The sequence below is a fragment of the Cynoglossus semilaevis genome, chromosome 7 (assembly GCF_000523025.1).
Source record: "Cynoglossus semilaevis isolate Cse_v1.0 chromosome 7, Cse_v1.0, whole genome shotgun sequence".
Lineage (NCBI taxonomy): Eukaryota > Metazoa > Chordata > Actinopteri > Pleuronectiformes > Cynoglossidae > Cynoglossus > Cynoglossus semilaevis.
Genome location: NC_024313.1, coordinates 2403542 through 2419432, shown reverse-complemented (window position 1 = coordinate 2419432; position 15891 = coordinate 2403542). Strand labels below are relative to the sequence as shown.

Sequence of the window (15891 nt, the reverse complement as noted above, 5' to 3'; positions counted from 1 at the left end):
TCCCCGTCCTCCCCCTCCTCCTCCTCCTCCTCCTCCTCCTCCTCTTCCACAGCAGACTGGCTCGGAGACAAGAATCTTTTCTGGCCTCTTTTCTGGAGCTACACTGATGCTGACTCAGGCGAGGACAGCAGCAGCAGGTTGGGCATGGAGGAAACCGGTGAAGAGGAGGAGGAAGATTACTCGGTCGATTACGGCAGCGAGGAGCCCCTGCTGAGTGGAGTGGGTGGCGACTGGGATAACCATTGGAACGAAGGCTGGGATCCACTGCAGAGCTATGATGGTGAGATCTGCCAAAGTGGCACACGGTGATGGCTAGAAAAAACTTCCCCAAAAAATAAAAAATAAAACTAATCTGTAGTTTATCAAGTAGCTTCAGTAGCTTAAGAAAACAGATGGAGAGAAATAAACGATGCTAACAGGCTAGGTGGCATTAGCATTTCACTATCAGGACACAATGGGTTGTGAGGACTGTACTGTAAAGTGGACGCTGACCGTACTGGTTGCAGAGGCTCTTTGAAGATGGGTCAGATGCGATGCTAATGGCAGCGCGAGGACGCCACTGTTCCCTGGGACAAAACGCCCCTCTGCCTGTGGACAATTAGAGGACCGATTAGGAACTCGGAATGACAGGGGCCTTCTGCCCGGTGCTTTCATCCTTTGCTTGGACCCCACAGGCCCCTCCCCAAGACCCTGGTGTCCCTCACTGCCCTCTATGGCTTAGTTTTTTTGAGGGTCTTCCCAACACTGCATAACTTTTTTTTTTACTGCTTCCCGCTCGTAATCCCGCCTTCCTCTGGTGGGAAAAATGTTTGTGTGTCTGTGCTCACCCAGTCAAATTTAGCAGTAAAATAGTAAATAATTAGTGAGAGACAGAGAGAGAGAGATTAGTGGATGTGCAAAATGAAAACAGAGGAAACAAGGCAGTAGGAAAGGACAGAAAATAATGGTTAAAAAAAGCAGGGCAGTGGGAACACCAAAGTGTGTGAGCTCTTCTGTAGATCAATGCACAACTGTGGCTTTAGCAGACACAACAGCGTTCCCTCATGAAAGGAATTTCCCATAGTGACAAATGTGCACTGGACGGAGTCGGTTTCTGAAGGATGCCGTGGTTATATAACCTTCTGTTGTTGTGTTGTCGTCTCAAAATACTGTGGCAGGTGTCTGAGGAGTAGCTTTCGCTCTGAAGCAGCTCCTTTCTCCATCTGTCAATATAAAGAGCCAGCGATGCACACGCAGACCAGCCACCACTGGGCAACAATGCCTATTAAGTGGTCACATCTGAAGACCGAGTGAGCATAAATCAAGGATGTCTGCCTTGGCTCCTTCTGTAATTAAGACTCTCCTGAGACCTCATTCTCATTGGCCACATGGCGAGCTGGCAGCACCCACAGAGTCAAATTGGGTGCTCGCTACACCCAGGCTGGTATTTCTGCACCCACCTCGCCTTTAATCAAGAATGACTTGTTTTCAGTATTATTAACACCACAAGGAAGCGTGGTGCAGAGGCGGACAGCCACAGCACAGCTTCTCTGTCTTTAATTTCGCTGAAGACTTCTTCTAAAAAGAATATGGCTTTGCATGGGAAAGGTTAGACCAGTACTAAACTGTCATTCACATGCACTGAGTCAGTCCAGAAACTTTGAAAGTTGTTTTTGGACCAGACCGTTGAGCACTCAAGGAATTTACACCAACACACAACTATAGAGCTCTTGTTTTGGACATGTTTACTATTTTGACGTTTTCAAAATAGTAATAGTAGAAACTTCTTAGGCTTTTTGGCAGAGATACGTACGCTGTAGATTTAATTCCAGTTTTTTAACTCTTATTTAATAATCCTTCTTCTTTGTCTCCAGAGAAAGAGACCGATGAGTGGACCTCCTGGTCTCCTTGTTCTGTGACCTGTGGACACGGCGAAAGGAAAAGGACCAAATCTTGTGGATATTCCTGCACTCTGACAGAAGCCTCCAAATGTGACTTGGAGCCTTGTCCGGGTCAGAATATTTCTGCGATTTGAAGGAAATCCTAAAACATTAGAAGAAGTGTTGGTTTGTTTTTAATGACCAACTAACTCGCCTTTTTTTTTTCTTTATAGGTGATGTCAATACTGTAGTAGAGCCGTTCCCCTTTGAGGTAGAAAACGGCACAGAGCCGTTTGGAACAGGTGAGTTCTTCAGCCGTCTATCTATGGATCCATCCATCCATCCATCCATCCATCCATCCATCCAGCCACCTGTCTATATACCTACAATAAATACCGTAATTTCCAAACTATAAGACGCTACTTTTTTCACACGTTTGGAAACCTGCGGCTTAAACAACGACGTGGTTAATTTGTGGATTTTTACAGTCTAATAAAATTCATACCGTTAGTGATCAATGACTGTTCTGGTAGACTACTGTGTGTTATGTGTGTGTCTGGCAGTGAATGGTCGTGTGCGTGGGGCACGCGAGAGACAAGCACGAAGTAAAAGGAGGTTAACACCGGAGCTAACGTTAGCTTCAGAACTGGAGGCTGGTGAAACAGTGAGGCCAAAGCAGTTTCACTAGTTATTTATCTCTGCTCCTTTTTCCAGATGTGGACAGCTGTGAAAAGTGGCTCAACTGTAAAAGTGACTTCCTGCAGAGGTACATCCATAAGATGCTGTCGGAGCTGCCCAACTGCCCCTGCTCCTATCCGTCCGAAGTGACCTACACAGTAGTGAGTCTCTACGATGAGACTCGTGGTCGACAGTTCCGATGGCGTGATGCCAGCGGCATTAAGGAACGGCTCGACATCTACAAGCCGACAGCGCGAAGCTGCATCCGCTCAGCACTTTCGGGCGACCTGTCCACTCTCGCCGCGCAACACTGCTGCTATGATCATCGTGGGTTATTGATAACGCGTGGCAAAGGCGCAGGAACGCCTAACCTGATCAGCACGGAGTTCTCGCCCGAGCTGCACTTTAAGGTGGATGTGCTGCCCTGGATCCTGTGCAGGGGAGACTGGAGCCGCTTCCATGCAGTACGCCCACCTAATAATGGACTCAGCTGCCCAGAAAACCCCCACGAAGATGTATTTATGAACGAACTAGAAGAAGCCAGGGAGTATTGAAGGGTTGCACCAAGAATTCAACGTCCCTCAGCATCAGAGAGTCTGATCCCAAACTGAGTGCTGCTGTCAACGTCTACGTCTGTTTTTTTCCCATCATAAATTGATGTCAGTATATGATCACACACTATGGACAAAATATGCATATTTGTTAATTGTGGGTTTAGGAAACGATTATTAAGGCTTGGCTCCAGTAGTCAAAGGTTGACACTCTAAACCTGTCACCATAGTTAACTCAATTCTCTTACAGTCAAGGCATGTAATCTACGTATAGACTTGACGTCTACCTACTGGATTTATGACCGTGTTCTAGAGTCGAGATTCAGATTTGGCGATTACAGGGTGTCCTCGACTTACGTCGGAATTCCGTTCTTAGAGCGCGATGTGACTCAGACACAAAAACATCAGAAGAGTCTGTGTTCTTACAGCGCGATGTAACTCAGACATACGAACATAAGAAGAGTCTGGAGGCCATAACACTACAACACCAACAGCACAAAACAGTACAATTAATTCGAATTAATTTTATTAAGCAACTAAAGCATTCTAATGAACGAACAAACAAAACAATTGAATTTTGATGGCCAATTTTTGGGCCATAAAAGGTCCCGATCCAGGAGTTTGAAACCCCTACTTTAGGTGAACTCGAGTTCAACTGTCATTTCCTCGTTGCATTATTAAATGTGCACATCCCTCTCTCTCATGTGTTCTGACACCCCTACATTTCTTTTTTAAGGAGCACTCTATGGATCCTGTTAGTTGGAACCGTGTCAGCAGTCTCAGGCAGCGACTCTGTGCTCATATCATGTAATTTCGAATTTCTGTCACACTGATTCATTTCATGTCTTCTCACATTTTTAATTGCAGGAAAATATACTACTTGGGTGCCAAAGAGTCTGCTGGTGCCCGGGTAAACCCGACGTCCTGAGTGTCAACGGTGCATATGTACACTCAGTGTACACTCAATGTAAAAATATGCTATACTGAGTAGATTGTTGCAGATGTGTATCTACAGTATTCTCAGGGGGAGGGATGGTAACTGACCATGGTCAACACATTTATTAGTGTACCTCCACAGCAGGACACTATTGAACACTGATCGTTGAGTGTGATTCCTCTGCTCACTTGAGGTCGTTAAGTAGAGAACTTGCTCAAAAAGATGTTAATCTTATTCAGATATTTTTTAAAAAGTCTTCTTCCATACATAAAAATACATAAAATAAAAAACATATAAAATACACTCCCAGTGTGGAATCACTGATGTTGCAGGAAGGCACTTTATTGAAAGTCTATTATGACTGGTGACAAATTAAAAGGAAAAATGGAACATTTTTAGAAAAAATGTTGCATATGTTTTTGGACGGAATTCAAAAGGCCTTAAAGGAGACGAGTACACTTTGAAATAGACCTTCCTTTAATTTGTCACAGATTTATGCATGTGTACACACACACACACAAAACCATATAATCAGATGTACCCATGTTTGCCAATGATGATGACATTTTAAAGTGTTACCTACCGGAGATGCTGCAGTGTTTAAGTATATTAATCAAACATTCTTTTGAGAAAAAGCATGTTTTTATTATTATTATTATTTCTAAATCTTGATGTACAGTATTTATTTGTCTGCTCTCTTTTATCGTTCGCCAGAGCAAACAGAGTTGCTCTGTATCTTACGAGGTGCACGGATTTGACTGAATCACAAAGGCACCCGCGTCAAAAGGGATCCACTTCTTACCCTACGCAGAAGAAAACATTTTTCTTTGTATTGAGAAAACAAAACGTAGTTATGCTGATAATATAATGTGTATAAAGACCTTGCATTCATCATCTGACTGTTTTTGTGTCCTTTATCCACACCACAGCGGAGTCCAGTTGTGTAGGACAAAACTCCCCCCAAACAAGTGAGTAGCTGTAATATTTATTGACTCCATAAACTTTTCCAGCATGTTACTCCTAAGAACAAACACTCTCATATTTTCTGCATGGCAGCAGCGGGGTAAAGTAAGGACAGCCAACAAAACAGTTTTCAAAACTATTTGAAAAATATTTACTTTTTGTTAAATTAATAAAAATGTCTGTCCTTCCTAAAGAACGTTAAGACAAGAACAATAAGATAAGTACGTCCCCCACTCCATTAATTCAACGGGAAGATGCAGAATTCCGGCGTTCCTACCGGCTGCTTTCTACTTTTAAAGGACTGATATATAAATGGTGAAATTTCAACTAGAAAAATGTTCTAAATTTCTAATACAATTATTCACTGGAGTCGTATTAAATGATTCACAGTGGGCTTACTCGCAGCGAGGTCAATCAGCACTGTTGGGTTCCAACAGATGTTAGGTGTTTTGGTGACTATGACGATGAAGAATAATGGATTAGATTTCTGTTAAGCTCTTTAACATGACTGTTGGATTTTTTTCTTATTAGATGGAAATAAAGTTTGTTGTTAATATTTTTAAGAACAATTCCTGAGGTTTGAATTTCACATAAATCATTGCAACTTGTTCCGTAGTCTGAAATTCCTAGGATAACTATGAGTCCTTAAATCCATTAAATTCAAATTGACAGATGGAGTCTGGCATATCCTGTCTATTTACCAATGTCCCCGTTTGCCATCATTACTGCGGTTCGTAGGTCCAGCTAAAGTACTTCTGACACTGTGTTGACCAATAGGCTTTGTGCAGGATTAAATTACAGCCGGATTAAATAACCAAAGGTCGAGGTAATCTAAATCCATAGTCTTAGACAAATCAGGATTCTTGGCTTCTGTAACCGTCGGTCCTGCTTTATCCTTTGGATTTGTATGCCCCTGTAATCAAACATTAGGTCAAAGGTGGCACACAGTAAGGACAGAGTGTACTGATGTCACAGAGATACCGAGAAATCATCCTCCACGTTAATGCTCTGCTGTGTTATGAACTCTTTGGAGCTCGCTGGGTTCATTAAGCTCCTCCGCTGATATCCTAGGTTGACTGGAGATGCGTGCTGTGTGGAGCAGACCCAGACACATGTTGACCACATTGTGGCTGCAGAAAAACAGATAAATAACTGCAGATGTGTATACAGAGGAGAAAGCTGAGAAAAGCCAGTGAATCCAGGGGAAAGGAAATAAAATAAGAAGAAGGAAAATTGATTTAAAAAAAAAAGAAAATAGCATCTCCGAAAGATGTTATCAGAAATGTGGAGTAAAGCAACAGTTACTAGAACTATCAGGAGACTGGACTTCATGGTCCATGGAGAACATGGGCATTATGTTTCTGAAGCGGATCCTATGGCTCAGTTCACATAGAAAGTGTAACGCTAACACTTCTTTTTCCTCTTGTCCTAACATACACTTATACTCAGACCAGGCAATGAGTGTGTGTGTTTGACTCATTCCTTCAGCTCTTCTGCTGGTGGCCCAGGCCTCCTGCCATCACTCAGTGGGTACAGATCTGTTTACTTTTGTAGGCTGGCAGGAACGTGAGACTTCCTCTGGCTGTACTGCGGCCGGTCAACCTGCAAACAGTACGGCCCTTCAAGTCAGTGCTGCTGCTGCAGGCTGCAGCGACCACCTTCACTTCACCCTGCTGACTGTTGGAAACTCTACGCAAACATACAGGGACTGTGAAGGCCTCAGTGAAGTCATGAAAAACAGCTGTACTGGAAACACCGTACTGTGTAAATGCTAACAAACGTGCTTTAGCTGCTCGACATACAGGACTTAAATGAATACCAGTGGTCCTTAGGGATTCTCTGGACTTTATTCCTCGACTAAACGGGCAAGAAAGGACGGCCTTGTTCTGACAAGGAGGTTTTAGAGCATTTCTAAACAAACATTTGGTTGTGATTATCATATAACAGTGATATAAATCCAGGTTAAACTATTTTCATTTGCATATTCTGGTTTCTATCAATGTATAGTCATCTGGAATTCAGATGTACAAAAAAGAAGGCCACATTGATCAAAGCAGTTATTCACTACCTTACTGTTTATTTTTGTTACCTTGCATTTTTTATTTTATTTTATTTTTTGGTCTGATTTTGTCGTTGGTATACTGTACACTGTCCACTTAGGACAGTGACTACATGTTAACGGAGAAAGCTCTCCATCTGCTGGTTCATATGAGCTATTACGCAAACTCTCCTTCGTACATAGTTGATGCATCTTCGCCAACATTCTCATAAAATACTTTTATTTTAATAAAACATTTTTTAAATATTTTTTAACCTGTGCATGGATATTAAGCAGGATGTTATAAGCACGCTGATTCTGACGGAGATGGAGGGAATCTTCATTAATTATATTCTTTCTCTCTAGATTATTTATTGATATTTCACTTTCAGTTTTAACGTGTGAATGGACCAGGGTGTGTGGATTGCTGTACGTACTGTTTTTCGGATATGAAAATAGTGGTAATGAAAATACCTTTTTGTAATCCTGTTTAAAATTGTCAATGATGTTGATTATTTTTTTGTTTTGTCTTTTTTTAAAAAAAAAAAAAAAATCTCAGTAAAACCTTTGTGATTGTACTTCAACAAAACAAGGACAATATAAAAACAAAACCGGACGTAGTAAGATGGACCTATCATATGAAAAGGGCAGAGGCCCCAGCGAGGATCGAACTCGCGACCCCTGGTTTACAAGACCAGTGCTCTAACCACTGAGCTATGGAGCCCATTTATGTAATAAATTTTATATTATATTATAAATATGTAGTTAAACAAACTGTTGCTTTGACGTTATTTATTCGGATTTACTTGTTATATGAAGTAGTGAAGTGACGGGTTTTTTTTAATACCAAAGGATGTGACATTTTTCGTGTTTTCAAACATAGGTAAATGGGTAAATTATTATTTTTTTTTATTAAAAAAACATTGTTTGGCCTGCGCATATATAACCCGATCTGTCGGATCTCACACTTTGTGACTCACATACATTAACACAGTGGAAACATCATAATCTAGGACATAAAAACACACGTAGCTCCATAACCACTGACCTATGGAGCCGTTCTTTAAATAGAATTTGATCAATGTTCAAAGTAGATAGTATGATTGTTTTGGTTCTACCAAGTTCATAGTTCAATTTCACTGTCCTGGCAGAGCAGACAGTCTCAGTCTGAAGTACAATGGCGCTCTTCGTAGGTCTTTTATACTTATCCGCACAAGCGCTGTATTATCTCGTACTGTTGTTTCTCTTGGCATTTCTCGGTTACTGCGTGTATATTAAACACATTCATATGAAATATGACCACATACCTGGACCACCGAGGGACAAGTAAGTGATGCATGGATTAATTGTTGCGACGCAATGAATCTGTTTGCTCTGCTGAACACACGCTTTTGTTTCCGTAGTTTTTTACTCGGACATTCTCAGACTTTTTGGAAGGTAATGAAAAATGATGGCAACCTTCACGACACATTCCTGAAATGGTGAGTTTGTTGAAGAGCTCATCCATGTTTGTAGAACAGCACGTGTTTGTTTTCCCTTCCCGTTCTACTTGTTTTTGTTTTCTTAAACAAAAACATGTTCTGGACGTTAAAGGTTATTCTGAAGTTTTCATCCACAGGGCGGAACGCTATGGAAGTGTTTACCGAATAAACGTTCTGCATAGTGTGTGTCTGTGTATCTACAGCCCAGAGGCAACCAAGGTAAACAGTACAAGTCAGTTGAACACTGAGCTACTAATGTGAAAGCAAACATGCATAATTATCATAACATTAGGATAACACATGTCATATACATGTTTTAACGTGTGCATTCAACGTTTATGCTACTCTTAAATGTACCTTTGAATGGTTGGGTTACAGGAACTCCTGATGTCCCCAAAGTACCTAAAAGATAAATTTGTTTACAAGAGACTCTTCAACCTGTTTGGTCAAAGGTAAATGATGACTGATAAGATCAAGTAAGGCATTGCATTATGTGATATTACTGATAACCCTGCAGGGCATGTTTTGTTAGTAACACTGTGCTAAATGGAGATGTGTCAGGTGAGTTTTATTTTGAAAATTATTAATACATTATATTTGTTTAAAGATTATTGGGCAACGGCCTGATAACAGCTCGGGACCATGAGCAGTGGTATAAACAGCGCCGGATAATGGATCCTGCCTTCAGCAGCCTGTGAGTTCTTTGCTAGCCTCAAGAAGACTTTGGAGACGCTTAGGTTTGTGTCACTCACGCGATATAAATGTCCCTAGGTATTTAAAAGGTCTTACAGGAACTTTCAATAAGTTGGCTGAAAAACTGATGGACAAGTTCACTGATGCCGCTGACAACAAAACAGAAATCACCATGCTCAGCCTGTTCAACACTGTAACTCTTGATGTTATCGCTAAGGTATCATATTAGTTTGTTCCAATTTTTCCTTCATCCACTTGCATGTCCAGGTGTACATTGTAGTTTTTGTTTCATCCCCATGTGTTGACCATTAGGTTGCCTTTGGTGTGGATTTGAACCTGCAGAAGAACAGATCACCTTTCCAAAAAGCTATTGATTTGTGTATGAAAGGAATGATCTTTTACTTACGGGATCTTCTTTTTGAAGCAAGTTTTATCCTACATATTGTTTGCATACATCAATTGATAATTGTACTGTTTTAACCTTTAACTTTTATCATTTTAGTTTAATCCAAAGAACAGGCCGTTTATTAAAGAAGTGAGGAAGGCATGCTGCCTGCTGCGTCAAACTGGTGCCCAGTGGATCAATGAAAGAAAGACTGCCATGCAAAATGGAGAAGATGTCCCCAAAGACATTCTAACGCAAATCATCAAATCAGCCGGCGAAGGTGACACACCTTAATGTTTACATTTTTATGGGGCAAAGCATTGATGGAAGCTGCATTAGCCCTGTACTTTTGATAGCATATTGTGTCAGAACCTGTGTATTCGTACCGAACGCTTAGTGACAAATACACCTACTGTTACAGCTCTTCATCAGTATAATTTTATTTTAATATAGTCCATGCATCACCAGCTTTACACTTATGTTAGCAGAGGTGCTGTTCAGAAGGGCTAAATACAGAACAATATAGTTACAATACACAAAAATGATTAATTATTTTTTTCTGATATTTCTCTTTAAGAGGAGACCATGACTGAAATACACAAAAACGATGTTAATTATTTTTTTCTGATTTTTCTCTTTAAGAGGAGACCATGACTGAAGAAGATGAAGAGTTTATGTTGGACAATTTTGTGACTTTCTTTATTGCAGGTGAGTCTGCTTTTTTGTGCCCATGGCTGTGTAATGTTCCCAATCAACCTTACAGGTGCAGTTTCATTAGTTTTGTTTTACAAATAGGCCAAGAAACAACAGCAAATCAGCTTGCTTTCTGTGTCATGGCACTGGCAAACAACCCCGACATACTGGAGAAGTAAGGACCGACAATGCTGTAAAATATTTACTAACACTTTAATTATTTGATGGATTCGAGTTGATGGATTTTTTGTCATTCGGTGCTGCGTTTCTTAGAGTGAGGAAAGAGGTCGATGAGGTCATTGGGATGAAACACGACATAAGCTATGACAACCTGGGAGAGCTGAACTACCTCACACAGGTATAGACAGTCTCTAACAGGTCTAATGTTGGTCAATCAGCTTGTCAGTCTTAGCGTCTGACCGGAAGTTGAAGCTTTCAAAAAGACATGCTAGGTTTATTTTGACAGCCATATTGAGATCCACTGATGTTCTGTGTTATCATAGGTTCTCAAAGAAACGCTGAGGTTGTATCCAACAGCCCCGGGGACTTCTCGTGATATACAGGATGACATGGTGATTGATGGAATCCACATACCAGGGGGAGTCAGCTGCATGGTGAGTTGTTACGTTTTGGAATGCCTTTATTGTATTGTATCACATAAAATACACAGCCTCCAAATTTTACTGCGTTTTACAGTATGTATTAGAAAAACAGTTTCTGTAAATTTGTTTTCTAATTTAGCTCAGTACGTATGTGACTGGAAGAATGGACAAATTCTTCAAGGACCCTTGGAAATTTGACCCAGACAGATTCCACCCAGATGCTCCTAAGTAAGTCACACTGGAGTTGTAGTTTTGTTGCCATGTTAGATTGCTGCTCCTCCATCAGACAGTGATTTTGTCTCCCACCTCCCATAAAGGCCATATTACTGTTACTACCCCTTCGCCCTGGGTCCACGCTCATGTCTGGGACAGAACTTTGCTCAGGTGGGTGGTGATTACAATACAGGATGTTGGTTCTGACAATAATTTATCTACACCAAATGTAGTGACAAACAAAATCTAATCTCAGATCTGGTCAGTCTTCCAGTTTCTCTCACACTGAGATTTCAAATTAATCTAAAATATTTTTTGGAAATAAAGACCAATATTGCACACAAGAGACTTCATTAGCATTGCAGTTGGATTCATTACATTTGAGCTTGTGATGAGATTAAGATAATAACTGTACTTTCAGATGGAGGCTAAGATAGTGATGGCTAAACTGATCCAACGATTTGATTTCACTCTGGTCCCTGGACAAACTCTCGACATCATGGATACTGGCACCCTGAGACCGAAGAGTGGAGTGGTGTGCCACATAAGACACAGGGATTACCAGCAGAAGTGATGCAACTTTAAGTTTCCTTAACGTTAACTCTAACTGTTAAAAGATACTAAATGTAACGTTTTAATCATATTGGCTTTGTTCATACTTTGCTTCTTTCATTGGAAATCTCTCGTTTCAAGGTGTTGGTTGAAGCCAATGGAATACTCTAGATGGCGCTGTAAACCCAGCAAACAATTTTCGAAGCGCCTGTCAACAATGGTGCATGGAGATTTATAAAGCTAAAAATACTTATTGTTAAATCAGATTTTGCGGACTGCTGAGAATGAGCTTGTAGTAGTTGGCTGATTTAGAGAAATGTTTGAATTATGCATCAAGTCAACAAGGGAGACCAATAATTTTACTATAAATCATTTTTACTTTATTTTAGAGTAGTATTTTTGAGACCAGATAAGACCTCTTTTATTGTTATTGATTAAGCTAAAGTTTGGCAAAACTAAAATTATGCTCTAAAACATTAACCATCAATTAAAAATATATATTTTTAGATATACATATACAACTTTTGTATCGAGATGTATCGTCTACAATCGCGAATGTTGTTCTTCTTTTTAAGTGTTTAAACTGCATAATAATAATATGGTAAGAATAAAACACGGTTCTTCTTATTGTCATTATTATTGTTTTTGATGTTGTTATTGTTGTTATTACGCTGTACGACATATCCGCTGCCTGTTGCTTTAAGAGGGCTGAGTCTGAGCCGCAGCTCATCTTCTGTACCTGCTGCGCACTTCTCTCCAACGTCGTGATTGGCCGTCTTCACCGAAATCCTCTTGAATGATTTCAAACCCTGGTATTTGGTCAGCGAGGACGGGGTTGAAGAAGGGGAGGAGAGAGAGGAGGGGATTCCTCTTTTAATTCTAAGTGGGCTGACCGGATGGGAAACCTTCAGTGAGTCCGTCCACAATGGAAAGGTTCGGCAGATGAACGCTCCGCCTCGGGGAGCAATCACGAAAAGTATTTTTTTTCGCTCCTGATCCATAATATTCCGCATGCTTTATATTAAGGCTAAAAAGAAAAAAGAAAAGCTTATTTTGGTTCTGTTTGTTTATAAGTGAATGAAGCGACGGTCAGACGGGGGCCAGTGTAAAGGAACGTGCGCTTATTGGACCATGGACGTGTTTGGAAAGCACCGGGCATTTATTTAAAAATAATCACGTGTCCTTGTTTTTCAGGTAATGTGAGCAGCGGTGTTCAACACATCAACACGGGATATTTCCTTTAAAGATCAGTGAAGACCGTCGGTTTATATTTGCATCATTTGCCCTGTTGAAGCGGAGCGCTACTTTTCTACAATATGTTTCCTCCTTAACAGAAGTCCACAATCGTGCGTCGGTTCTGAGTGGTACATTTTTTCAAAGCATTTTTTTTTCTTTTATAAAAAACTGAGACCCATAGCCATAGAATTGTCATGGCCAAAAATCCGTCCGAGGGAGCAAAGGATGATGTGATCCAATTAACAGACGAGGAGCTGCTGCGGTGCAGCAAAGAGGAGCTGCTCCGCCAGCTGAGGAAGGTGGAGGGCGAGAAGATGAACCTGATGATCGAGCACGGGAACATGATGAAAGACATCAACAGGAGGCTGCAGGTGCACCTGCACGAGATCCGAAACTTGAAGGAGATCAACCAGAAGCTGCAGGACGACAACCATGAGCTCCGGGAGCTCTGCTGCTTCTTGGACGATGACCGACAGAAGGGCAAAAAGCTGTCCCGAGAGTGGCAGCGCTTCGGCCGCTACACTGCCACTGCCATGTGGAAGGAGGTGGGCACCTACGTGATGAAGCTGAAGGAGCTGGAGGCCAACCAGGAGACCGTGCTGAGGGAGAATTCTGAGCTGAAGGAGATCATAGTCATGCTGGACGAAGAAAGGAACGAGGCGGGCTCCAGAAGCTCCATAGACAGTCAGTCCAGTTTGACCAACCTGAATGGTGGCAGCAACAATGTCAGGGATGTGGGAGACGGCAGCAGCACGTCCAGCACCGGGAGTGCAGGCAGTCCAGATCATCATAATCACAATAGTATACACAAGCCGTCAGAGAACATTAAAAGCGGGCCCACCATGAGGAGGTCCATGGATGACTTGTCAGCACCACACCATCACAGAAGCATCCCCAATGGTCTCAATGGTGAGTTTGAACATGACCTGCATCAGTCAACAAACTAGTAAACACCGTGGACAATACACCTGACCACAGGCTCTTCTAACAGGTCGGTTCAGAATAGTTTTCAACTCCGACTGAGATTTAAAAAACATGTACAGAAGCAGAGAGTTCTGAAAAAGAAAACACCTAAAAAAACACAAACACCAGTCACTGGTGAAACTATTACTTTTTCAACAGTTACATCACTTTTTTAAAAAGTAAATATTGTCAGTGACAACGTATGCTGATCCCAACCTATACTTACTGTAAAACCTTAGATGCACAAATGTGAAATTATTTTAATGTTGCCTTCAGGGTCCCTGCGGAAGGAGAGTTTTCTTAACTTTGTGTGTTGATTGAAGGTGTTGTCTTTAGACACAGGGGAGACTTCGTTTCTTAACTTTGTGTGTTGTCTTTAGACACAGGGGAGACTTTGTGTCTCCTGTGTGAAATCAATGTCCCTGTTGTGAACTGCAAAAATTCAAACTTGTATCAGAATGTCAAAAAAACAAACAAAAACCCCACAACACTAAGCCTCATTTAACAGGCACATGGTCTAATACCTCTGCTTGATCTGCTTAGTGGAAGGAATGCTTTCATTAACAAAACAAAAACAAAATCTGAGGAAAGTTTTATTAATGGCAACCTACAGTAAAACCTAACAAATGCCATTAATAATTTGAATCCCTCGATAATAAACATGTTTTTATCTGACTGCTCTGAAATGTGCGCGGCGGTTAGCTCTACACATCTGTCATCAAACTCAGTGTTTGTCGATCTCTGGCTGTAGCTCGACCTGTGTTGTCTGCCAGCTGTGTTAGCGTTCATGTATTTAAGCGTAGCTTGTTTGCTCTACAGTGCTGAGATATTTCACAGCTCTTTGGTTAACGTCTTTTGGTGAAACCAGACACAAAATACATGCATCTGCCCTGAGTCCTGAGGAAACACACAAACACTCCCGCTGAAGTGCATTTCTGACAGTGTTTGTCTAGTGTTATGTAACAGGAATCTCCAACAGTGTTGCACCTTGACCAGCTGCTGTTTGGCTCCACCGGTTTGTGACATAGTTTGCTCCTGAGGCTCTGGCTCTGTTTGCTCATCATAAAATATCACGCAAGACAAGCGTCTATAAACTGTTCATTTCTTTAGACCAGCTAACTAATGCACTGGTAATGAGACTGGTTTGATCTAGTTTGGCATGATGCCAACCATCACATGTCCTCCTGGTCTTATGATCGGTATTGCACAATATCCAAATAACAAAGTGATGCTACGTGTATCATTATGTATGTTTTATTTGACTGGGAATGGGTTCTTTCTCAGAGCAATCGAAAATGTTCTCTAAACTTTTGTATGTCAACTATACTTTCCCCCAGGATCAAGTACTCCCCAAGTTGAAATTCTTGGAATTTTTATTTGAACAGCCATGTCCCAGGGTCAGAACTGCTCGTGGTGTGGGGTCGTCAAAGTGGCCTTTTTGATCCGGTCCAAATGCCAGTGGTTGCCTTGAGCATTTAGAAGACCAGCTCAAGATGGCGCTCAGTTGCTAAATGAACAGCATCCGTGTGGTTGCCAAATCCACACAGATGGAACGACAGGAGGGTGAATAGGATCAATTGATTTTGGCGTCAGTGATGTAAAAACCCAATTGCCTAAATGGCACAGTTACATTGTAATTGTGCCATTACGTTAAATATTTTATTTGCAATTTATGTTTTTTTTTTTAATTTATTTATATTTATTATTTTGGGCTAATTCAGTTCTCAAAGATTTTCACTTCTATAGAGGCAGATGGGGAACCGTGAGAGGAATGTCTGAAAGGGAGCCCACAAAAGGACTTGTGGTGCGGGGGAGTGGCTGGGTGGCTGTAAGGGGTTGGCTGGGAAGCTTGGAGGGGTTGGGGGGGGGTGGAAGTCTAGGGACTGTTGAGGGCATATTCAGCACAAAGAGGCAGGGTTTCTGTGGCATCCTGCTGTCTGCTTAATTGAATTTCTTCGGCGTTCGACATGACAGACAACCCCCACTCCTCCTCTTTTGGTAGTTCTGTGTGTGTATGAAAGTTAACTTGGACCTGGTGTGTCATCAT

At 41.4% G+C, this 15891-nt stretch overlaps 3 protein-coding genes and 1 non-coding gene across 6 annotated transcripts in view; 3 read left to right on the top strand and 1 right to left on the bottom strand.

The window, feature by feature from the left end:
- The window catches only part of ism2b (isthmin 2b), a 9211-nt gene extending 5712 nt beyond the window's left edge, over window positions 1–3499 (top strand). Inside the window, exons 3-6 of the mRNA XM_025057010.1 lie at window positions 1–280; window positions 1854–1991; window positions 2093–2161; window positions 2574–3499. The exon at window positions 1–280 is cut by the window's left edge and continues 78 nt beyond it. Of these exons, the coding sequence (XP_024912778.1) occupies window positions 1–280; window positions 1854–1991; window positions 2093–2161; window positions 2574–3091 (1005 nt within the window). The 3' untranslated portion in view covers window positions 3092–3499. The remainder of the gene's footprint in view (window positions 281–1853; window positions 1992–2092; window positions 2162–2573) is intronic.
- Window positions 3500–7677: 4178 nt separating this feature from the next.
- Window positions 7678–7750, bottom strand: trnat-ugu (transfer RNA threonine (anticodon UGU)). The gene has a single exon. It is a non-coding gene; the product is annotated as a tRNA-Thr (tRNA).
- Window positions 7751–8153: 403 nt separating this feature from the next.
- On the top strand, window positions 8154–12278 carry LOC103380705 (cholesterol 24-hydroxylase). The gene is made up of 15 exons (XM_008312746.3): window positions 8154–8352; window positions 8430–8507; window positions 8645–8726; window positions 8886–8959; window positions 9115–9201; window positions 9279–9417; window positions 9513–9623; window positions 9703–9865; window positions 10228–10293; window positions 10381–10453; window positions 10552–10636; window positions 10782–10892; window positions 11020–11108; window positions 11198–11264; window positions 11515–12278. Exons 1-15 carry the CDS (start codon window positions 8204–8206, stop codon window positions 11665–11667), a joined length of 1527 nt encoding a protein of 508 aa, XP_008310968.1. The 5' UTR covers window positions 8154–8203; the 3' UTR covers window positions 11668–12278.
- A 132-nt stretch (window positions 12279–12410) lies between these two features.
- Window positions 12411–15891, top strand: part of ccdc85cb (coiled-coil domain containing 85C, b) — a 33471-nt gene continuing 29990 nt past the window's right edge. For all 3 annotated transcript variants that reach the window (XM_008312750.3, XM_008312749.3, XM_025057012.1), the window contains exon 1: window positions 12411–13790. In XM_008312750.3, coding sequence (XP_008310972.1) covers window positions 13076–13790 — 715 coding nt within the window. In that variant the 5' untranslated portion in view covers window positions 12411–13075. The remainder of the gene's footprint in view (window positions 13791–15891) is intronic.